Source organism: Aquarana catesbeiana, linkage group LG09, assembly GCF_042186555.1.
Source record: "Aquarana catesbeiana isolate 2022-GZ linkage group LG09, ASM4218655v1, whole genome shotgun sequence".
NCBI classification, from domain to species: Eukaryota; Metazoa; Chordata; class Amphibia; order Anura; family Ranidae; genus Aquarana; species Aquarana catesbeiana.
The window spans coordinates 195,860,023-195,881,876 of NC_133332.1; the positions used below are offsets into that span (position 1 = coordinate 195,860,023).

Sequence of the window (21,854 nt, forward strand, 5' to 3'; positions counted from 1 at the left end):
AGGGAGCTGTGATCAGTGTCCTGTCACTAGGCAGAACGGGGAAATGCTTGTTTACATCAGCATTTCCCCGTCCCCGTTATTGCCAATAACTGGTATGGCAAAAGCTGATTTTTGGTGCTTGAGCCACAGGCTGCAGGCTAAGCCAGTGTAGTGCTGTAACAAAGGTTTGCGTTAATGTGTTGAGGGATCATGTCTGAACACCATTGTAAAGATTGCAGAGATGCATAACAGACATTCTGGCATCTATCTATCTATCTATCTGGGTGTGATTTAACTTATGTATTACTGTTTTTAGCCCACTTAATACAGCGAGGGGAAAAAAAGTATTTGATCTCCTACTGATTTTGTATGTTTGCCCACTGACAAAGAAATGATCAGTCTATAATTTTAATGATAGGTTTATTTTAACAGTGAGAGACAGAATAACAACAAAAAAAAATTGAAAAACGCATTTCAAAAAAGTTATAAATTGATTTGCATTTTAATGAGTGAAATAAGTATTTGACACCTTCACAAAAACAGGACAGTACCGTATTTATCTGCGTATAACACGCACTTTTTTCCCCTTAAAATCAGGGGGAAATCGTGGGTGCCTGTAATACGCCGATCCCCCGCTGACTGTGAGCGGAGCGAGCGCCAGCCGCCGATATACAGTACATAGATAGCCGAGTGTACTCAGCTAGGTTCGGCTAGCTCCGCTCACAGTCACGCCCAAGTCCCACCCTATGATGGACACAGGGACTGGGCGTGACTGTGAGCTGATCTAGCCGAGTACACTAGGCTATCTATATATATATATATATATATATATATATATAATATATATAGGCGGCGCTCGGCTCCGCTCACAGTCACGCTCATCCCGGGCGGGACTACGAGAGGAGCCGAAAGTGGCCGAGAGCCGCCGCAAGACAACGGCTCTGTGTATCTCATTTTCAAACTTCAGTGACAGTGACAAGTCACTGCAGTTTAACTGCAGCCTGGGCAAGGCTGCAAATGGACACCGACAAAGCTGCAAATTGACACTGACAAAGCTGCAGATGGGCACTGACAAGGCTGCAAATGACACTGACAAGGCTGCAGATGGACGCTGTGTAAGGCTGCATTGATGGGCATTTAAATGTAAGTTTTTTTTCCTTAAAACATTTTTTTCCTTAAAATTCCCTCCTAAACTAGGGGTGCGTGTTATACGCCGATAAATATGGTATTTGATCCTCTATCAATCAGCAAGATTTCTGGCTCCCAGGTGTCCTCTATTTCCTCCACTTAAAGGGGGTGCTCCTAATTTCAGCTTGTTACCTGTAAAAAAGACCCTTGTCCACAGAAGCAATCAGATTCCAATCTCTCCACTGTGGCCAAGACCAAAGAGCTGTCCAAGGATGTCAGTGACACTATTGTAGACCTACACAAGGCTGGAATAGGCTACAAGACCATCGCCAAGCAGTTTGGTGAGAGGGTGACAACAGTTGGTGTGATTATTCGCAAATAGAAGAAACACAAAATAACTGTCAATCTCCCTTGGTCTGGGACTCCATGCACAATCTCACCTTGTGGAGTTTCAATTTATTATGAGAACAGTGAGGATTCAGCCTAGAACTACACGGGAGAATCTCGTCAATGATCTCAAGGCACCTGGGACCATAGTCGCCAAGGAAACAATTGGTAACACATTACTCCGTGAAGGACTAAAATTCTGCAGCACTGGCAAGGTCCCCCTACTCAAGAAAGCACATGTACAGGCCCATCTGAATGATTCAGAGAAGACCTGGGTGAAAATGTTGTGGGCAGATGAGACCAAAATCAAGTTCTTTGGCATCATCTCAACTCGCCGTCTTTGGAGGACAAGGAATGCTGCCTATGACCCCAAGAACACCATCCCCACCATCAAACATGGAGGTGAAAACATTATGCTTTGGGAGTGTTTTTCTGCTAAGGGGACAGGACGATTTCACCGCATCAGAGGGATGATGGACGGGGCTATGTACCATCAAATCTTGGGTGAGAACCTCCTTCACTCAGCCGGGGCATTGAAAATGGGTTGTGGATGGGTATTCCAGCATGACAATGACCCAAACACAAGGCAACAAAGGAGTGGCTCAAAAAGAAGCACATTAAGGTACTGGAGTGGCTTAGACCTTAATCCCATAGAAAATATGTGGAGGGAGCTGATGATTCGAGTTACCAAACCTCAGCCTCGAAACCTTAATGACTTGGAGAGGATCTGCAAAGGGGAATGGGACAAAATCCCTCCTGAGATGTGTGCAAACCTGGTGGCCAACTACAAGAAACGTCTGACCTCATGTGACTGCTAACAAGGGTTTTGCCACCAAGTACGAAGTCCTGTTTTGTGAAGGTGTCAAATACTTATTTCACTCATTAAAATGCAAATCTATTTTTAACTTTTTTGAAATGCGTTTTTCTGGATTTTTTTTTTTGTTATTCTGTCTCTACCTGTTAAAATAAACCTACCATTAAAATTACAGCCTGTTCATTTCTTTGTCAGTGGGAAAAACGTACAAAATCAGCAGTGGATCAAAGACTTTTTTCCCTCACTGTACTTGTTAATGCCTCAAACTCTGTAAATTGTAGTCTAAGCAGTCCTTCCTGTGCTAAAACCATTGGAAAATGCATTGACAGCAAGTTCATTAATCTGCACTTTTGAGAGAATTATCAGTTAAACCATTTTCCATGCACACGTTACTAGCAGTATTCCAGTCTAAGATTGAAAATTTTGCAAAATAGTCTTGAAATGGTTAGTTCTTCTTAAGGCTCCTTTTTTTTATTTTTGTTAACTGAGGCATATTGTGAATATCTCACTTTTATGTGGTGCAGCTGCTGCATTGTAATTTATAGGGTTCATTTCTTTATCCAGAGTTACAATGTATAGAAGGTCCCTGCTGGATTTTGGAAATGAAGTGCTATGTTTAGCAAGTTTCTTGGCCAGCCAAAGACTGAGGTTTTATAAGAGGCTGTATAGGTTACAGGAAATTTTATACCGCTGACGTGTAATGGGTCGAGAGCCCAGACCCTATATAACAAGACCATTAAATCATGACATGTGGGTACAGACAGCAAAATATTTTATTGGTTTTCAATTCCCCAGAAATAACTGAATATTCATTAAAAGTGTATTTCATGTTCACAAAATGAACACTTGGGGATATAAATCAGTGATGTGTATAGCTTGACACATAAAAGCCAGCAGTTTTCACGTGGAGGCTGCAGAAAACGGGAATAAGGCATAAAATGGTCCTGAGTCCAAGAGATTCCTGGTTTCTTGAGGAAATTTCTTTTACACCTGTTTACACTTTAGGTACATGCACACATATGTACGTAAATGTTAAATAAAGGGAGCTTTGTATTTTCATCCGTATACTGTCCAGAATATAAAGTTGAATTTCAAGAGGTTAAAGCGGTAGTAAACCGCTAAAAATGAAACAAAAAATTCTTCTCCCTCCAAATTAAGAGCATAATGTGATGGTATGCATTGCATACTAGCACATTATAAAAGACTTACCTGAAAACAAAACCCTCCAGCAGAGCACTGTCCCGGCTCCTCTGAGGCTTCCATCTTCACCCGGTCTTCCTTCCGGGTTTGCGGGCTGCGGCCATTTGACTGGGCGAACCACGATCATGTCACTCCTGTGCATGCGCGTGGCAGGCACTGCTCTCTATGGACAGCACGCCATCCATTGAGAGCGCAGTGAATATTAGTAAAATATCTCCTAAACAGTGCACGTTTAGGAGAGCCTTACTGTATAAATCATTACATGGGCTTTACTACCACTTTAGAAAGGTAGCCTGGTTTAATAAGAATTGTAATTGTGTAATTAAAAGGTGTATGTCGGCACCCCCAGTTTTAGATAGTAGTAAACAACCCATGAAACTTTGAATTCTAGATTTAGACTGTGTAACTATATAAACATACTGTATATTAGCTTTTATTAAATAGAAACAATTTGCTTAAAACCTAATAATGCCAAGAAGACATACCCTTTTTTCAATAAAACTGTGTAAATGCACTGTATATACATAGAATTTACCAGTGCATGGATATTGGCACTGAACACATTGCTTGAAAAAGGGTTTATGTGTTTTACAGGACTACTCTGCTTCCTCAGGACCCCACAAAGGTGTATATATAATTAGGACGCAGGCACAATTTTTATACTTTTGGCTCTGTATGCCACCAGAATAACAATAAAACGAAACAATCCAAATACATTTGAAGTGCAGACTTTCAGCTTTAATTAAAGGGGTTGAACATAAATGTCAAGCACAAATTTCAAGATCTGCAACCATTTTTATACACAATCCCTCCATTTTCAGGGGCTCAAATGTAACTGGTCAAATGAATATAACCATAATGAAAATGTTCATTTTTAATATTTTGTTGAATCCTTTACTGGCAATGACTGGTAATGTCCATGGATTCCAGACTTCAGGCAAAGATTGGGTTTCCTCTTTTCTGATGCTTTGCCAGGCTCTAACTGCAGCGGTCTTCAGTTGTTCTTAGTTTGTGGGTCTTTCTGCCTTTGGTTTTGCCTTCAGCAAGTGAAATGCATGTTCAGTTGGGTTGAGATCAGGTGATTGACTCGGCCATTGCAGAATAATCCTCTTCTTTTCCTTCCTGGGTTGCTTTTGCAGTGTGTTTTGGAACATTGTCCATCTGTACTGTGAAGCGCCGTCCAATCAACTTTGCTGCATTTGGCTGAATCTGGGCTGACAGTATATCTCTAAACATTGCAGAATTCACCTGGCTGCTTCTGTCTTTTGTGACATCATAAATAAACACCAATGACCCAGAGCCACTAGAAGCCATGCATGCCATCACACTTCAAGCTCCACTGTGTTTTACAGATGACGTTGTGTCCTTTGGATCAAGAGCTGTTCCAAGCCTTCTCCACACTTTTTTCTTCCCTGTCTGGTACAGATTAATCTTAGTTTCATCAGTCCAAAAAATGCTTTTCCAGAACTGGTCTGGCTTTTTTAGATGTTTTTTGGCAAAGTGTAATCTGGCTTTTCTATTCTTCAGGCTCTGTTATTTGCTCTCGTAAAGTCTTCTCTTGATTGTAGACTTTGACAATGATACAACCACCTCCTTGAGAGTGTCCTTCACTCGTCTGGATGTTGTGAATGGGTTTTTCTTTACCGTAGAGAGGATCCTGCGATCATCCACCACTGTTGTCTTCCGTTGACGTCCAGGCCCTTTTATGTTGCTGAGATCACCAGTGCGTTTTTTCCTCAGAATGAACTAAACTGTTGATTTGGCCACTCCTAATGTTGCTATCCCTCTGATGGATTTGTTTTGTTTTTGAAGCTTTACAATGGCCTGTTTCACTTGCATGGACAGCTCCTTTGAGCACATGATGTAGATTCACAGCAGTAGATTCCAAATGCAAATGCCACACTTAGAATCAACTCCTGACCTTTTACCTGCCTAATTGATGAAGAAATAATGAAGGAGTAGCCCACACCTGGCCATGAAACGGCTTTTGATTCAATTGTCCAACTACTTTTGGTCCCTTGAAAAAGGGGGGGGGGGGTAGCTATTCTTAAGAGCTGTAATTCCTAAACCATTCCTCTGATTTGGATGTACAAACCCTCAAATTAAACCTGAGAGTGTGCGCTTTCAGCCTATATCCATTATATACCTATAGCTTTAAAATGTTTTGGTAAAGGTTTATTTCTGTGTTATGTAAGGCTTGCCTAACTGAACGTGTCATGCTACAAATTCAAGACAAACAACAAATTCATGCCAAGTTACTAATCGTACTTTTTGAAACCCCAGTCAGTTGTATTTACCTCTGGAGTAACAATTTCAGCTTATATATAAATAAAAGTGACAAGGGTCTGTTAATGCAGTGTTTCTCAACTCCAGTCCTCAAGGCGCACCAACAGGTCATGTTTTCAGGATTTCCCTCAGACGAAACGACTGTGGTCATTACTAAGGTGGTGAAACTGATCAAATCACCTGTGCAAAATAGTGGAAATCCTGAAAACATGACCTGTTGGTGCGCCTTGAGGACTGGAGTTGAGAAACACTGTGTTAATATATAGTAGTAATATAAACCTGTTTTGCCAACCAACTATTAGATATAGTAATGTGTGACAAAATAAGCACAGCTAATAGCTGCAGGTTGGGGCAGTGTGTTTTATTAACGGCAAATACTGTAATGTTAATGCTGAATATTTTATTGTGAATTTGGTAACTTATCAAGTATGTAAACCAGTGGTCATCAACCCTGTCCTCAGGGCCCACTAACAGGCCAGGTTTGCAAGATAACTGAAATACATCACAGGTGATATCATTTGCTGCTCAGTGATTGCAGTATTCTAGTCTGCATCTCCCCAAGGTAATACATAAAACCTGGACTGTTAGTGGGCCCTGAGGACAGGGTTGATAACCACTGACGTAAACTATAATTTGGATTGATGTTTGAAAAACTTTTTTTTTACATTTTAACAAAGTGAAAAGGAACGGTTTCCTTCAGTTTCTCCTACAGACTTTTGCAAATAGAAATTGTTGTTGTCTAGATAAAACTAAGTACATTATCCTGTTTGTTCTTATTACAAGGATACTGAACCTGCATTTTTTATATTTTATGTTTGATACTTGGTCTCAAAAAAAAGCATGCACATTTCAGTTTACTAAATGAAGTTATTCTTAGCATATAGCAAAAGCTTTAGCCTAGGTTCACATTACTGCGATGAGATGTACTACAAATTTGATCCATTTTTTTGTCCTGTGTGAGGTGCGAATTTGTCTTGCGTTTTGAGGTGGACAGGTGTGAATTTCAGGAGGCAGACAGTGAACAATTCGCAGAGATGTGAACTGTGTGTTGCGAGTTTACTGCAAGTTCAGTTGAAGCCTATGAAGATAAAATTCGCACTGCACCATAGGAATTTGCATCTCACCCGCGGTCAGCGCGCACAGGACGCTTTTGTGTGTTCCTAAAATGCATCAAACACGCTGTAAATTTGCATCAGTGTGAACATTATCTTACATCTATGTTCTGTTTTTACTCTTATATTTTACACGTGTACTATAAAATAAGGCAAATGCTATTTTTTTTTCAACAATTTTTGTCATAGATTGTTCTTAATTTGTTTAGTTGTATACATTTATGAACCTAAGAGTATACTTTTGCCATGTGCAAAATGAATCTACGTGCCTGGCAGTACATCTGATAGGGCGTAAAGTTTTTCATTGCTGGCGCTCTGGCACAATGTTTTATTTGGCAGGCTCTGGTGTGCCTGAATGTTGGGAAAAATATCTAGAAAAGTAATCCCCTTTACATATTTATCAGAGGGAAGAGCAAGAAATTGTGACCTTGTGGTTTTGCCGAAATTGCTTAGAAATCAAGTCCTATTGGAAAAAGAAGGTGACACTAATACCACTCTCACTTTACTCTACCCTAAAGCCAGGTACACATGTATGGAAATTCCATCAGTTCAGCAGGAACCAACCAAATTTCATTCCATGTTTAGCCCTCTGATCAACAGAATCTGGTCATTGACTATCAAACAGTCTTGCACTTTACCAGCTTAACAGTGTATTCTAATTGAGAAGGGGGGTGTGAGTTCCTGCTGCAGAATACAATAGCACAGTGGGTAGATCCCTGCATCCATATCACTTGTGTGGATGCAGGAAATTGCAAGTTTTTTTTTTGTTTTTTTTTTCAATCAACCAACCGAGACAGAATCGCAGAAGATCTTTCTTACAAATTTTCATACACGAACAAATGTTTGTATGGAAGTTACCTTTTTTTGGGCTTTGAGCTTATGTTCATGGTTAGCCTAACTGTACCCTAAACGTACCAGAACAAAATACAAATACATGGAAGGAAAAGTGTTTTAGTATTTTAGATTCAGAATACCTTATTAATTCCAAAGGGAAATTATTGCAACACACGTCACACTCAACAAAGACAAAACAAGATCACAACAATGAACAGAACAACGCTAAGAAGTAATAGGAAGTTAGGGTGTAGTGAAACAATTAAGTAAGAGATGCTGTACTGAACAGTAAAGCATATGTGCAAAAACCATAAGTGAAATGAAATGAACAAACACAGTATAAAGTAGATATCTGCTTACCAGATACCAATGACTCCTTTAGTTAAAAAGAGAGTCACTAGCGCTTGTGCAGGGTTGTGCCTGCTCACATGGATGGCCGGACTGTGGTTGGTATTATAGGCATGGATCGTTCCCATCAAGCTCATTCAAGATAGGATAAGGATACATAGGAAACAAAAACAGTCTCCATAGCGTAAAACCATTTATTAAAAAAATAAACAAATTAAAAAGCCAAATGGCCGCTTACATTGGTGGGTGCCTACCCGGCACTGGGGCTGCTTGCATGTCAGGGTGACTTCACAGTCAGAAAAAGCCTTTCATGTCTCCTCCACGCTGGCGTGCGTTCCAGCTTACACAGGGGGGCAGCCAAAGGATCCGGATGTTGTTGGGTGATAGGACATGTGACCACGTACCGCTCCGACGTACGTTTCGTAGTGAACGTATTCAGGGAAGCGTACGTTGGTCACTGGAATGGTGGTTTTTATTAGGAACAGGAAGGGGGCGGGTAATTGGCAAATGGGCCACAGGAACTGTGCTCATAGCAATAAAGTTGGAAAGTTCAACTATGGTCTGGAGCATTAGCTCCATCTTGTGGATATTTACTATATTGTTCAAAAAAATCCTTAATTGAAAACGAATGTGACTTTTTATTAGGAACAGGAAGTGGACGGGTAGTTGGAAAAATAGACCACAGGAACTGTGCTCATGGCAATAAAGTTGGAAAGTTCAACTATGGTCTGGAGCTTAGCTCCATCTTGTGGATATTTACTATATTGTTCACAAAAAACTCCTTAATTGAAAACGAATGTGACTTTTTATTAGGAACAGGAAGTGGGCGGGTAATTGGAAAATAGACCACAGGAACTGTGCTCATAACAATAAAGTTGGAAAGTTCAACTATGGTCTGGAGCCTAGCTCCATCTTGTGGATATTTACTATATTGTTCACAAAAACAATAAAACTCCTTACTTAAAACAAATGTGACTTCATATCAAACATCTCCTAAGTGGAGACGACATGTTGTTATAGTCCCCCTACTGGTTAAAAACAGGTAGGTGAATCCACCCATATAGGCGGTGGGGAAGTGAGAAAAAATATATAAGTAAATAAAATTAATGGTGGTGTTTTTGTAGAGAGAAAAGGGGGGGGGACTCATGTAACCCTGCATTCTATAACAGCCCCAGTCTCGGTTTACATACAAAAATGATTACAAAACTAAATAGCATTTATTAAACCTTAAAAGGCTGCAATATAACCTATCCCCGTCTGACTCGAATAATAAAGGGGACAAAGAAGAGGGGGGGGGGAAATATTCCATCTTGCACCCTGGACAGCTATCTCTGACCTCAACCATAATACAAGTGGTGCCTAACTCACTCACATGATCTGAGGTGGACAGATAATGATATTCCTAGACACTCCTGGATTCAATCATTTGTAAGAAAACAATTAAGGTCCAGATCTATATTCATCCCATGTGGTTGCATAGTCCGTAATTTATAAAGCCAGTACGTTTCATTCCTAGATATTGCCCTTTTCATATGGGTACCTCTCCAATCCCTAGAGATTTTGTCAATCCCATAGAATGTACACAGTGATGGGTCACTATCATGGTAAAGTTTGAAGTGTCTTGATACACTATGGTTAGGGTACCCCTTTTTAATATTTGTTAAATGTTCATTTATTCTTACTTTCAGTTGGCGTGTGGTTCTGCCCACGTATTGAAGGGAGCATGGGCATTCCAGAACATATGTTACGTGATCAGAATCGCATGTGATGAGAGGTTTAATATCAAATTGTTGTTGTGTTACTATAGATTGGAACTGGGTCTTCTTTTTCTTGGTACCTGGTTTTCTGGTTATTTTACAAGCATTGCATCTAGTGCAATAGTGAAAACCAGAACCATCCAGAAAAGTGGGAGGTTTCCCGGGGGGATCTGGTACGTTTGGAGCCAAACGATTCCTAAGGGTAGGGGCTCTTCGGTAGATAAACTTAGGTTTATTGGGCAGGGAAGACTGGAGATCTTTATCTTTGAGTAGGATAGGCCAGAATTTTTTGAAGATACCTTCTACTGTTTTATATTGGCGATGAAAGCCCGATATGAACGCACAGTCACCCTTATATTCTTTTTTTGGTTTAGGGACCAATAGGGACTGTCTGTCCATATTTGCCACCTGTGAGACCAATTTTGTCAAGATATGGGCGGGGTATCCCTTTTCTCTAAATCTAGTGGTGAGAATTGCTGCTTGTGTGAAATAATCCAAGATATTAGCACAATTTCGCCGTATACGCATATATTGCCCTTTCGGTACAGCTCCTATCCATTGCGGATGGTGACAGCTGTGTGTAGGGACATATGCGTTACGGTCAGTTTCTTTAAAAAAAGTCTTTGTACTAATATGATCACCTTGTTTGAAGAGTGTTAGATCCAAATAATTCACCGTGGCCAAACTGTACTCCGCTGTGAACTTTAGATTGTACTTATTCATATTCATACTCTCCAAAAACTTGTTAAAACTTTCTTTGGTTCCCTCCCACAGAATCATCACGTCATCTATGTATCTTTTATACAGAAGAAGTGAGTGAGGTCTGTTTTTGAAAATGGTCTCTGATTCCCATTTATTTAACGTAATATTCGCCACGCTAGGTGCATAGCGGGCTCCCATGGCTACACCGCCAATTTGATTGTAGTATTCATTTAATGCCCAGAAATAATTATTCCCCATGGCCATAGATAATCCTTTAATCAAAAATTTGATTTGTGATTTTTTCAGGGTGGATTGGTTGGTGAGAGCCCACCTCACTGCTTCTAACACATCTGTTTGGCGAAGGTTTGTATACAAAGACTCGATGTCTATTGTTACTAGTAAGGTTTGGTCCGTGATGATGGTGGATTGTAACAGTGTAATTAGTTCTCGACTATCTTTGAGATAGGATTGGCTCTGTGGGACTAGAGGCTGGAGGAAAGTGTCGAGGTATTCCCCCACCCTAGAGTACAGAGAGCCAATCCCACTCACTATTGGACGGCCTGGTGGGTTTACCTTATCTTTATGTATTTTTGGTACTATGTAGAGTACTGGAATTCTGGGTGTAGTTAGGTTCAAATAATCTGCTTCTTTCTGAGTTAATATTTGTTTACTGGTACCTTGGTTAATCCAATCTAATAGTTGTTGTTTCAGTTGTGGGGTAGGGTTACTTTTAAGCTTTTTATACGTTGAGGTGTCATTCAACTGTCTCCTTAGTTCTGTATTATAGTTTTCTTTGGTTAGTATTACCAAACCTCCCCCCTTGTCAGCAGGTCTCACCACTATCTGTTTGTTCTCTTCCAGTTTTTTTATTCCCTCCCATATTCTCTGGTTGTTTCTATGTTGTGATATTTCAATCTGTCGTACTTCATCTTGGACCATACTCTTGAATACTTCTATGTGGTGGTGGAAACCCTTTTGGGGATTGAACACCGAATTATTTTTCAAATTACTGTGTACAAAAGGGTCTGTTATTTCCTGAATCCTAGTGTTGCTGGTTTGCCCTGCAAAATGTTTCCTGATATTTAGTTTCCTTATATATTTCTCAATATCTACGAACAGATTGAACTTATCTATGTTCTTATTTGGCGCAAATTTTAGTCCCTGTACCAAGACTTCCAATTCTGCCTCCGAAAATTCTATGGTGGTTAAATTGAATAATCCTGCTTTTAGTTGTTTCTCTTCCTTTTTCTTCCTCCCTCTGCCTCTTCTTCCTCTCTTTCTACTCTTTCTATATAGTTTTGTTGTGAGTTGGAAGGGATTCTGTATGGTTCTTTCCAGTCCCTCCATTCCCCCCCTCCCTGGTGTGGATAGGGGTTGTGTACTGGTCTCCCTCTAAAATTACCTCTAAAGTTTCCCCTTGGGGGCCTTGATGGGTACTGATTGCGGTTGTTGGCATAGTAACCATAGTCTGGGGGTCTATAGTCAGTAGGGGGGGGGGTCTGTTATAGTTAGGTCCCCTGTATGGTGAATGGTAAGTGGTAGGGTATGTGTGAGAATTCCCCTTAGGGTAATTGATAGGACCACGTGCTGTCCTATTGTTTTTGTGGGGTGTATTGGGGTCCCCTTTACTTTGGGCTACCATAGACGCTACAGTGTTGTGTACTTCAACTTCCCTCTCCACTGTTGGTTCTTGGGACGGGTTCAGCTGTAAATTTTGTTGCCATTTGTATACCCTATTGTCTTCATAGTCCTTAGTATCTCTAAAATATTTTTTGAGCTTTTTATCTTTGATTTCCCCATCATATTTAGCTAGATGGGTGTTTAATTCCTTAGCCTTGTCTAAATACTCTTTAGAGGACATAAGTGGTTCCATAGTTGTCTTGAGTTCTTTGATCTTAGATTCCAAGACAGCTTTTTTGGCTTCGCGCCTTCTTACCATCATTTGCATTAGTTTTTGTTCACAGGCGTTGAAGAATTGGTACCACTCATCGAGTAGTCTCAAATCCTCCACTCCATCATTGGGGCTAACATCCCATCTTAAACTTCTGGGGGTTAAATTTTTACCTATATACATCTCCAGAGATGCAATATCCCACCACAGCCTAATTTGTTTTTCAGTGTCATATTTGAGTTGTTTGAATCCCTTTTCCAAATCTACATTATTAGTAGATGTTTGTTGGAAAATCTCTTCTACGTTAATTTGTCTATTTTGCCTAAAATTAAATACATCCATGGCTGCGATAAGTAACAAGTTTAAATCCAAATTATTCAAACTCAAGCAGTAGAAAATAGTAAAAACCTTCGCGCCAGTGGTGTCGATAGCAGATAATATATATGAATTACATATACTGGTGATACATCTAGTAAGAAAACATTCCCAACAATAAAGAAAATTTGTGGAAATATATAAACATTCAGTGTAAGCTGCTCCCCAATTTTTGAATAATCAAAAAAAAAATAGATAATCAAAAAAAGGAATGTAAGGAAGATAGGGGGCGCTAGATACCATATTATTCAAGTGCTCTAAATAAATAAATCTCCTGCATTACCAAAAAAATGGAAATGTAAGAAAGCTAGGGGGCGCTAGATACCATACTATTCAAGTGCTTTAAATAAATAAATATCCTGCATTACCAAAAAAATGAAAAACATAATAATGACAAATCATAATTAGATTACACATTGGAGTGCCCACAATAGTGAAAAAAATATATAGTGATTGATTGTCCACATAAAAAAGTGTTTTGAAGTGGTTGAAATGATATCTTTCAATAATATCCCAATCTTGTTGCTGTAAACGAAAGGTTTTCCATCACCAAAGGAAAATAAGAAAAAGGAAAACACCTTGAAGTAGTAGATATCTGCTTACCAGATACCAATGACTCCTTTAGTTAAAAAGAGAGTCACTAGCGCTTGTGCAGGGTTGTGCCTGCTCACATGGATGGCCGGACTGTGGTTGGTATTATAGGCATGGATCGTTCCCATCAAGCTCATTCAAGATAGGATAAGGATACATAGGAAACAAAAACAGTCTCCATAGCGTAAAACCATTTATTAAAAAAATAAACAAATTAAAAAGCCAAATGGCCGCTTACATTGGTGGGTGCCTACCCGGCACTGGGGCTGCTTGCATGTCAGGGTGACTTCACAGTCAGAAAAAGCCTTTCATGTCTCCTCCACGCTGGCGTGCGTTCCAGCTTACACAGGGGGGCAGCCAAAGGATCCGGATGTTGTTGGGTGATAGGACATGTGACCACGTACCGCTCCGACGTACGTTTCGTAGTGAACGTCTTCAGGGAAGCGTACGTTGGTCACTGGAATGGTGGTTTTTATTAGGAACAGGAAGGGGGCGGGTAATTGGCAAATGGGCCACAGGAACTGTGCTCATAGCAATAAAGTTGGAAAGTTCAACTATGGTCTGGAGCATTAGCTCCATCTTGTGGATATTTACTATATTGTTCAAAAAAATCCTTAATTGAAAACGAATGTGACTTTTTATTAGGAACAGGAAGTGGACGGGTAGTTGGAAAAATAGACCACAGGAACTGTGCTCATGGCAATAAAGTTGGAAAGTTCAACTATGGTCTGGAGCTTAGCTCCATCTTGTGGATATTTACTATATTGTTCACAAAAAACTCCTTAATTCCTTAAGCAATTCTCACCACTAGATTTAGAGAAAAGGGATACCCCGCCCATATCTTGACAAAATTGGTCTCACAGGTGGCAAATATGGACAGACAGTCCCTATTGGTCCCTAAACCAAAAAAAGAATATAAGGGTGACTGTGCGTTCATATCGGGCTTTCATCGCCAATATAAAACAGTAGAAGGTATCTTCAAAAAATTCTGGCCTATCCTACTCAAAGATAAAGATCTCCAGTCTTCCCTGCCCAATAAACCTAAGTTTATCTACCGAAGAGCCCCTACCCTTAGGAATCGTTTGGCTCCAAACGTACCAGATCCCCCCGGGAAACCTCCCACTTTTCTGGATGGTTCTGGTTTTCACTATTGCACTAGATGCAATGCTTGTAAAATAACCAGAAAACCAGGTACCAAGAAAAAGAAGACCCAGTTCCAATCTATAGTAACACAACAACAATTTGATATTAAACCTCTCATCACATGCGATTCTGATCACGTAACATATGTTCTGGAATGCCCATGCTCCCTTCAATACGTGGGCAGAACCACACGCCAACTGAAAGTAAGAATAAATGAACATTTAACAAATATTAAAAAGGGATACCCTAACCATAGTGTATCAAGACACTTCAAACTTTACCATGATAGTGACCCATCACTGTGTACATTCTATGGGATTGACAAAATCTCTAGGGATTGGAGAGGTACCCATATGAAAAGGGCAATATCTAGGAATGAAACGTACTGGCTTTATAAATTACGGACTATGCAACCACATGGGATGAATATAGATCTGGACCTTAATTGTTTTCTTACAAATGATTGAATCCAGGAGTGTCTAGGAATATCATTATCTGTCCACCTCAGATCATGTGAGTGAGTTAGGCACCACTTGTATTATGGTTGAGGTCAGAGATAGCTGTCCAGGGTGCAAGATGGAATATTTTTTCCCCCCCTCTTCTTTGTCCCCTTTATTATTCGAGTCAGACGGGGATAGGTTATATTGCAGCCTTTTAAGGTTTAATAAATGCTATTTAGTTTTGTAATCAATTTTGTATGTAAACCGAGACTGGGGCTGTTATAGAATGCAGGGTTACATGAGTCCCCCCCCCCTTTTCTCTCTACAAAAACACCACCATTAATTTTATTCACTTATATATTTTTTCTCACTTCCCCACCGCCTATATGGGTGGATTCACCTACCTGTTTTTAACCAGTAGGGGGACTATAACAACATGTCGTCTCCACTTAGGAGATGTTTGATATGAAGTCACATTTGTTTTAAGTAAGGAGTTTTATTGTTTTTGTGAACAATATAGTAAATATCCACAAGATGGAGCTAGGCTCCAGACCATAGTTGAACTTTCCAACTTTATTGTTATGAGCACAGTTCCTGTGGTCTATTTTCCAATTACCCGCCCACTTCCTGTTCCTAATAAAAAGTCACATTCGTTTTCAATTAAGGAGTTTTTTGTGAACAATATAGTAAATATCCACAAGATGGAGCTAATGCTCCAGACCATAGTTGAACTTTCCAACTTTATTGCTATGAGCACAGTTCCTGTGGCCCATTTGCTAATTACCCGCCCCCTTCCTGTTCCTAATAAAAACCACCATTCCAGTGACCAACGTACGCTTCCCTGAAGACGTTCACTACGAAACGTACGTCGGAGCGGTACGTGGTCACATGTCCTATCACCCAACAACATCCGGATCCTTTGGCTGCCCCCCTGTGTAAGCTGGAACGCACGCCAGCGTGGAGGAGACATGAAAGGCTTTTTCTGACTGTGAAGTCACCCTGACATGCAAGCAGCCCCAGTGCCGGGTAGGCACCCACCAATGTAAGCGGCCATTTGGCTTTTTAATTTGTTTATTTTTTTAATAAATGGTTTTACGCTATGGAGACTGTTTTTGTTTCCTATGTATCCTTATCCTATCTTGAATGAGCTTGATGGGAACGATCCATGCCTATAATACCAACCACAGTCCGGCCATCCATGTGAGCAGGCACAACCCTGCACAAGCGCTAGTGACTCTCTTTTTAACTAAAGGAGTCATTGGTATCTGGTAAGCAGATATCTACTACTTCGAGGTGTTTTCCTTTTTCTTATTTTCCTTTGGTGATGGAAAACCTTTCGTTTACAGCAACAAGATTGGGATATTATTGAAAGATATCATTTCAACCACTTCAAAACACTTTTTTATGTGGACAATCAATCACTATATATTTTTTTCACTATTGTGGGCACTCCAATGTGTAATCTAATTATGATTTGTCATTATTATGTTTTTCATTTTTTTGGTAATGCAGGATATTTATTTATTTAAAGCACTTGAATAGTATGGTATCTAGCGCCCCCTAGCTTTCTTACATTTCCATTTTTTTGGTAATGCAGGAGATTTATTTATTTAGAGCACTTGAATAATATGGTATCTAGCGCCCCCTATCTTCCTTACATTCCTTTTTTTGATTATCTATTTTTTTTTTTTTTTTGATTATTCAAAAATTGGGGAGCAGCTTACACTGATTGTTTATATATTTCCACAAATTTTCTTTATTGTTGGGAATGTTTTCTTACTAGATGTATCACCAGTATATGTAATTCATATATATTATCTGCTATCGACACCACTGGCGCGAAGGTTTTTACTATTTTCTACAGTATAAAGTGTCCACATATGGTAAATGGATGATTCCAAACTCAAATTATTAAGAGGAACTGGTATGGATCAAAAAATGATGTGAAACTAGAAAATAAAGTCAATGGTGCACGGTGTGAATCTGTGACTGAGTCAACAACGGGGTACAGAACTTCCGTAGCTGTAAACCAACATCTCGATATGGGGCATCAGAATGAAAACATCAGGAAGTAAGATAAGATGGGTACTCTTACCAGATGACGTGGACTCCACTGTCATATGACATGGAGTCAATGGTGCATGGAGCCAAACCTAGGCTGGAAAACGATATCCGGAACGGTGGAACCTCTGTCTCCCTTCTTGACTTCTCTGGTGGGGTGAAGAAACATCAGGAAGGGCCGCCAACTGGATATCAGCCAATAGACCTCAAGGATGTGTTCCAAGGAGAAGCCGGGGACAGATTTGATCCAGACCCCGTGATGGAAGTAGGGCTACTGGAAGGCAGTTTCTTGCATCGGGATAATATGCAAATAAAAAATAAAAAGCTTCTGCATAGTGCAGGTAAACCAGGGATTTTTATTTCTAAAAATACCATACAAAAAATGGATAAAAGTGATCACAATTAAAATAAAATCTAAGCAGCGCAAGGAAGGGGAGATCACCCGACGCGTTTCGACCAAGGGGGTCTTCAACAGGGGCCCCTGTTGAAGACCCCCTTGGTCGAAACGCGTCGGGCGATCTCCCCTTCCTTGCGCTGCTTAGATTTTATTTTAATTGTGATCACTTTTATCCATTTTTTTGTATGGTATTTTTAGAAATAAAAATCCCTGGTTTACCTGCACTATGCAGAAGCTTTTTATTTTTTATTTGCATATTATCCCGATGCAAGAAACTGCCTTCCAGTAGCCCTACTTCCATCACGGGGTCTGGATCAAATCTGTCCCCGGCTTCTCCTTGGAACACATCCTTGAGGTCTATTGGCTGATATCCAGTTGGCGGCCCTTCCTGATGTTTCTTCACCCCACCAGAGAAGTCAAGAAGGGAGACAGAGGTTCCACCGTTCCGGATATCGTTTTCCAGCCTAGGTTTGGCTCCATGCACCATTGACTCCATGTCATATGACAGTGGAGTCCACGTCATCTGGTAAGAGTACCCATCTTATCTTACTTCCTGATGTTTTCATTCTGATGCCCCATATCGAGATGTTGGTTTACAGCTACGGAAGTTCTGTACCCCGTTGTTGACTCAGTCACAGATTCACACCGTGCACCATTGACTTTATTTTCTAGCTTCACATCATTTTTTGGTCCATACCAGTTCCTCTTAATAATTTGAGTTTGGAATCATCCATTTACCATATGTGGACACTTTATACTGTGTTTGTTCATTTCATTTCACTTATGGTTTTTGCACATATGCTTTACTGTTCAGTACAGCATCTCTTACTTAATTGTTTCACTACACCCTAACTTCCTATTACTTCTTAGCGCTGCATTTTTTTCCCATTTACCAGTTATTGTTTGTCACAATGTATGCAGCTGCTGGCTCACATATATTTTATTTTTGCTATTAGAGCGCAGTGTTTTCTTATTCTAATGAACAGAACAAGACACAACAAAATTACCAATAACTGCCATTAGCACCAAATAAAACAAATTAAAATTACACTCTAATAAACCATCCATACAATTAAAATGCAACATAGAATAAATAACACAGATTAAAAAATAACAGAAAATCAAACTGCAAATAATACACCACTTTCTCTAGCATTACCCCAAATAATATTTAACATACTGTAATACTAACAGACTATATAAACTACATACAAATCCTTTGCATTGTCCATAAACTGTGAAATAATACTTTGAATTGGTGTATCTTCCCCAGAAATCTGTGGATAACATCAGAGGCAGACAGATAGGCAAAGCAGAGTATTTATGACCTTGCATTGTCACACTGGGGTTGGTTTACTAAAACTGGAGAGTGTGAACTCTGGGGCAGCTCTGGATAGAAACCAATCAGCTTCCAGGTTTTTTTTTTTTCTCAATGCTTAATTGAACCATCTGAAGTTAGAATCTGATGCATAGTTGCACCAGATTTTGCACTCTCGTTTTAGTAAATCAGCCCCACAGTCTCTGCAGCTGAACAGCCGATTGCTCTGTCAACAGGAGTTTCTTTGATTGGATCCCTTCGCTATCTACAGGACTGAGCCGGCTCATAACAGTCTGATCCCAGTATAGAGAGAGCAACTAATTTCAGAATTCCAAAAGCTAAGTAGATGTACAATCTATTGTAAGGATATCCCTTTGAATTTTGTTTAACTGTAAAATTGCAGGTTGACCCAAGGTTTTGGTTTGAAGAAGAGGTTACTCACAATACAAACATTTCAGTATGACAGAATACAACGTCAGAAGTGACGTAATGTGTTGAAAAGTTTTGTATGTATCCTTTCGTTTTTGAGCATGCGTAGTCTTGCTCTTATGATTTTTTTTTTTGTCCGACAACCGTACTAATGAAACGAAAATCGGATGTTGAGTTCACATCCGACAAAAATGTTATAATCTGCAGATCCAGCTTTTGTCTGACGAAAAAGTGTAATCTGTCTAAAGCACCGCACTAACGATCCGAGAATCAGCAGACAGCTTGTTGTACAAATTTTTCCATCCGATTTTCATATCGTGTATACGGGCCTTAACTTCCTCTAGATTGTATCTGTTATCTTAGAACTGCTACATATCACTGGTTTGCTCATGGCATTTTTTTTTCTTAGGAATTTTTGCAGTTCTCCTATGGGATGAAGTAGGGAAACATCTGCACTAGAGTAAAGAGTCATTAGGATTAGTGTTTAATCTCAGTTTTTCACTGCTCATAATTCCAGCAGCTAACAGCCTGTCCTGCCAGGGCAGTTCTAAACTCTTATGTTGTATTTGGCGCAGAGTGGTCTGTTAGCTGCAAACCTCATCTTGTGTAGTAAGAAATTTCACATAACCAATCAAATGTACCACTGTTTCCCGTAAATTATTTGTTTCTAGAAAATGTACTTTTTTTTTTTTAACTACTCATATTGCATTACATTGTATCCATGTAGATTGCTTACTTTTATACTGTATTTTAAGCTGCTTCCATATCCTAAACTAATCCTGTGAAACTTTGTTTTTTTTTTTATTGCACCTGCACTTTTTTCATTTCAGGTGGCCTCTTTTCTGCTACTGGGAATTCTGTCCATGATGTTGCCCCTGTGCCAAGTGTTTGAGAGTGTCATTGTTGTTTGCCTTTTCCTTGGCTTGAGTGATGGATTCCTAATCAGCATGATGAGCCCTATTGCGTTTGAGTTGGTGGGTCCTATGCAAGCCTCCCAAGCTATTGGTTATGTCCTGGGGCTCATGTCCATTCCAATGACTGCTGGGCCTCCAATTGCAGGTTAGTTTTAGGCAATGAAATGAAATACAGCAGATGCCACAAACTCTTGTGTTTAAAAAAAAAAACATTTCTGTAAGCACAGATGTCCCCCCCCCCTTCTCTTCTCTTAATTAGTCAAAATTATGAGAGCCACCAAGGGTGACATGCTGCTTCCCTCTAGACGCAGTACATTTCGCGTTGTCACCCTAGGACAGAAAGTGTGTTGCTAGCAGGTGAAGGTGAAAATTAAAGAAAAAGGAAATTATATTAGACATTTTATATTTCTAGACTGGTAAGGTGCAATATATTAAATTTTTATTCCTGGATTTTGATAACCCTTTAATGAAATGTAATGCAATTGCAGGCAAGCAAACATTATGTGGGTAAAGAACCTTGGGTTCATAGGAAGAGGTAAGATAACGCAAAGGCAAAATTAATGTAACCAAATTATCTGGCTCAGTGACCCTCCTCCTCTTAGTGTGAAAGGAAGTAAATTCTCCAACAAGGCATTTTTTTTCTTATATCACGGACAGTTCCACAGTCATTCTACTATTATTTAAGAAGTGGCAAGTTAAAACCAAGAAACTATAGATCAAACATCAAAACTATAGTTGTGTGTTAATTTTGAGGTTGTCAGGAGTTTCTCATTCCCCTTTCTATTGCAAGTCTTTGCAACACGCCAGTGATCTGTCCTTGGATTGCGTGTCCATTGCTAGGCAACCCCAGCCAGCCTGGGTAGGAGGTCTCCTCTATGCCAATTGGATGGTGGCCACATGTCCCCCGCTTAGCATATCTGTTACCACACATCAAGCTCAACTCTAGCGGCAACTTCTCTCCTCTCTGAACGGCCACAGCACCTGCCTGGCCCAGGATTACATTACCGAACTCTGCTGGCCTCTGAATTTTGCTATTGGCTACTCATCTGCTGAAACATCTGTCAAGTACCACAGGTACTTAAAAATCTTTTCTCTGCCCATTCAGTAGTGTCTTCTGTAGATAGAATTTTTAAGGCTACTGGCCTCCTCTGTGATGACCCTGTCTGAACCCACACAGAAAAGCAAGGAAGATGTACAGCTGAGCAACACTACTCAGAATTCTGCTGTTGGAAATCTGATAGAATTGCCTTGCAGTGTCAGTTCAAGCTGGAGATGGCGTATTCCATTAAACACTCTTTGATATGCTATCCCTAATCCATGACCTTAGAGGAAGCCATGCAACTAACCTTTAGGGTAGACCAGTGCCTCCCTCTCATCTGTGTCTCTTCTGCAGAACCTCCCAGGGCCCACTTTCTAATCTCAGGAGAAACCCCTGCACATTGGTGTCACCTGTTTATATCCTTAAAGGGAAACCAGAATAACACTGGGACTTTGCCTACACTGCAGTGGCCAAGATCACTCTGGTGTTTCCCACCTTATTGGGGCAGTAAGAAGCAAAGTCTGAAGAAATATGGGCTCAACCCTAAACTGTTTGTTCCAGCTCAGCTTACCATCAAATCCCTTGTAGACTTTGGTTACCCAGCAACCTCTTTGCGCAGTATCTTGGGTTATGCATATTGGTCCCTTTAGTCCTCTAGTAAAGCCCCTTTTCTATCATTGCAGTAGACCATTCTCCTCTGTCCTTGTGC

The 21,854-nt window shown here is 40.1% G+C and overlaps 1 protein-coding gene across 1 annotated transcript in view; it reads left to right on the forward strand.

Moving 5' to 3' along the window:
- SLC16A2 (solute carrier family 16 member 2) overlaps window positions 1-21,854 on the forward strand; it is a 476,284-nt gene that overhangs the window by 427,944 nt on the left and 26,486 nt on the right. The window contains exon 5 of the mRNA XM_073599494.1: window positions 20,023-20,251. Coding sequence (XP_073455595.1) covers window positions 20,023-20,251 — 229 coding nt within the window. The remainder of the gene's footprint in view (window positions 1-20,022; window positions 20,252-21,854) is intronic.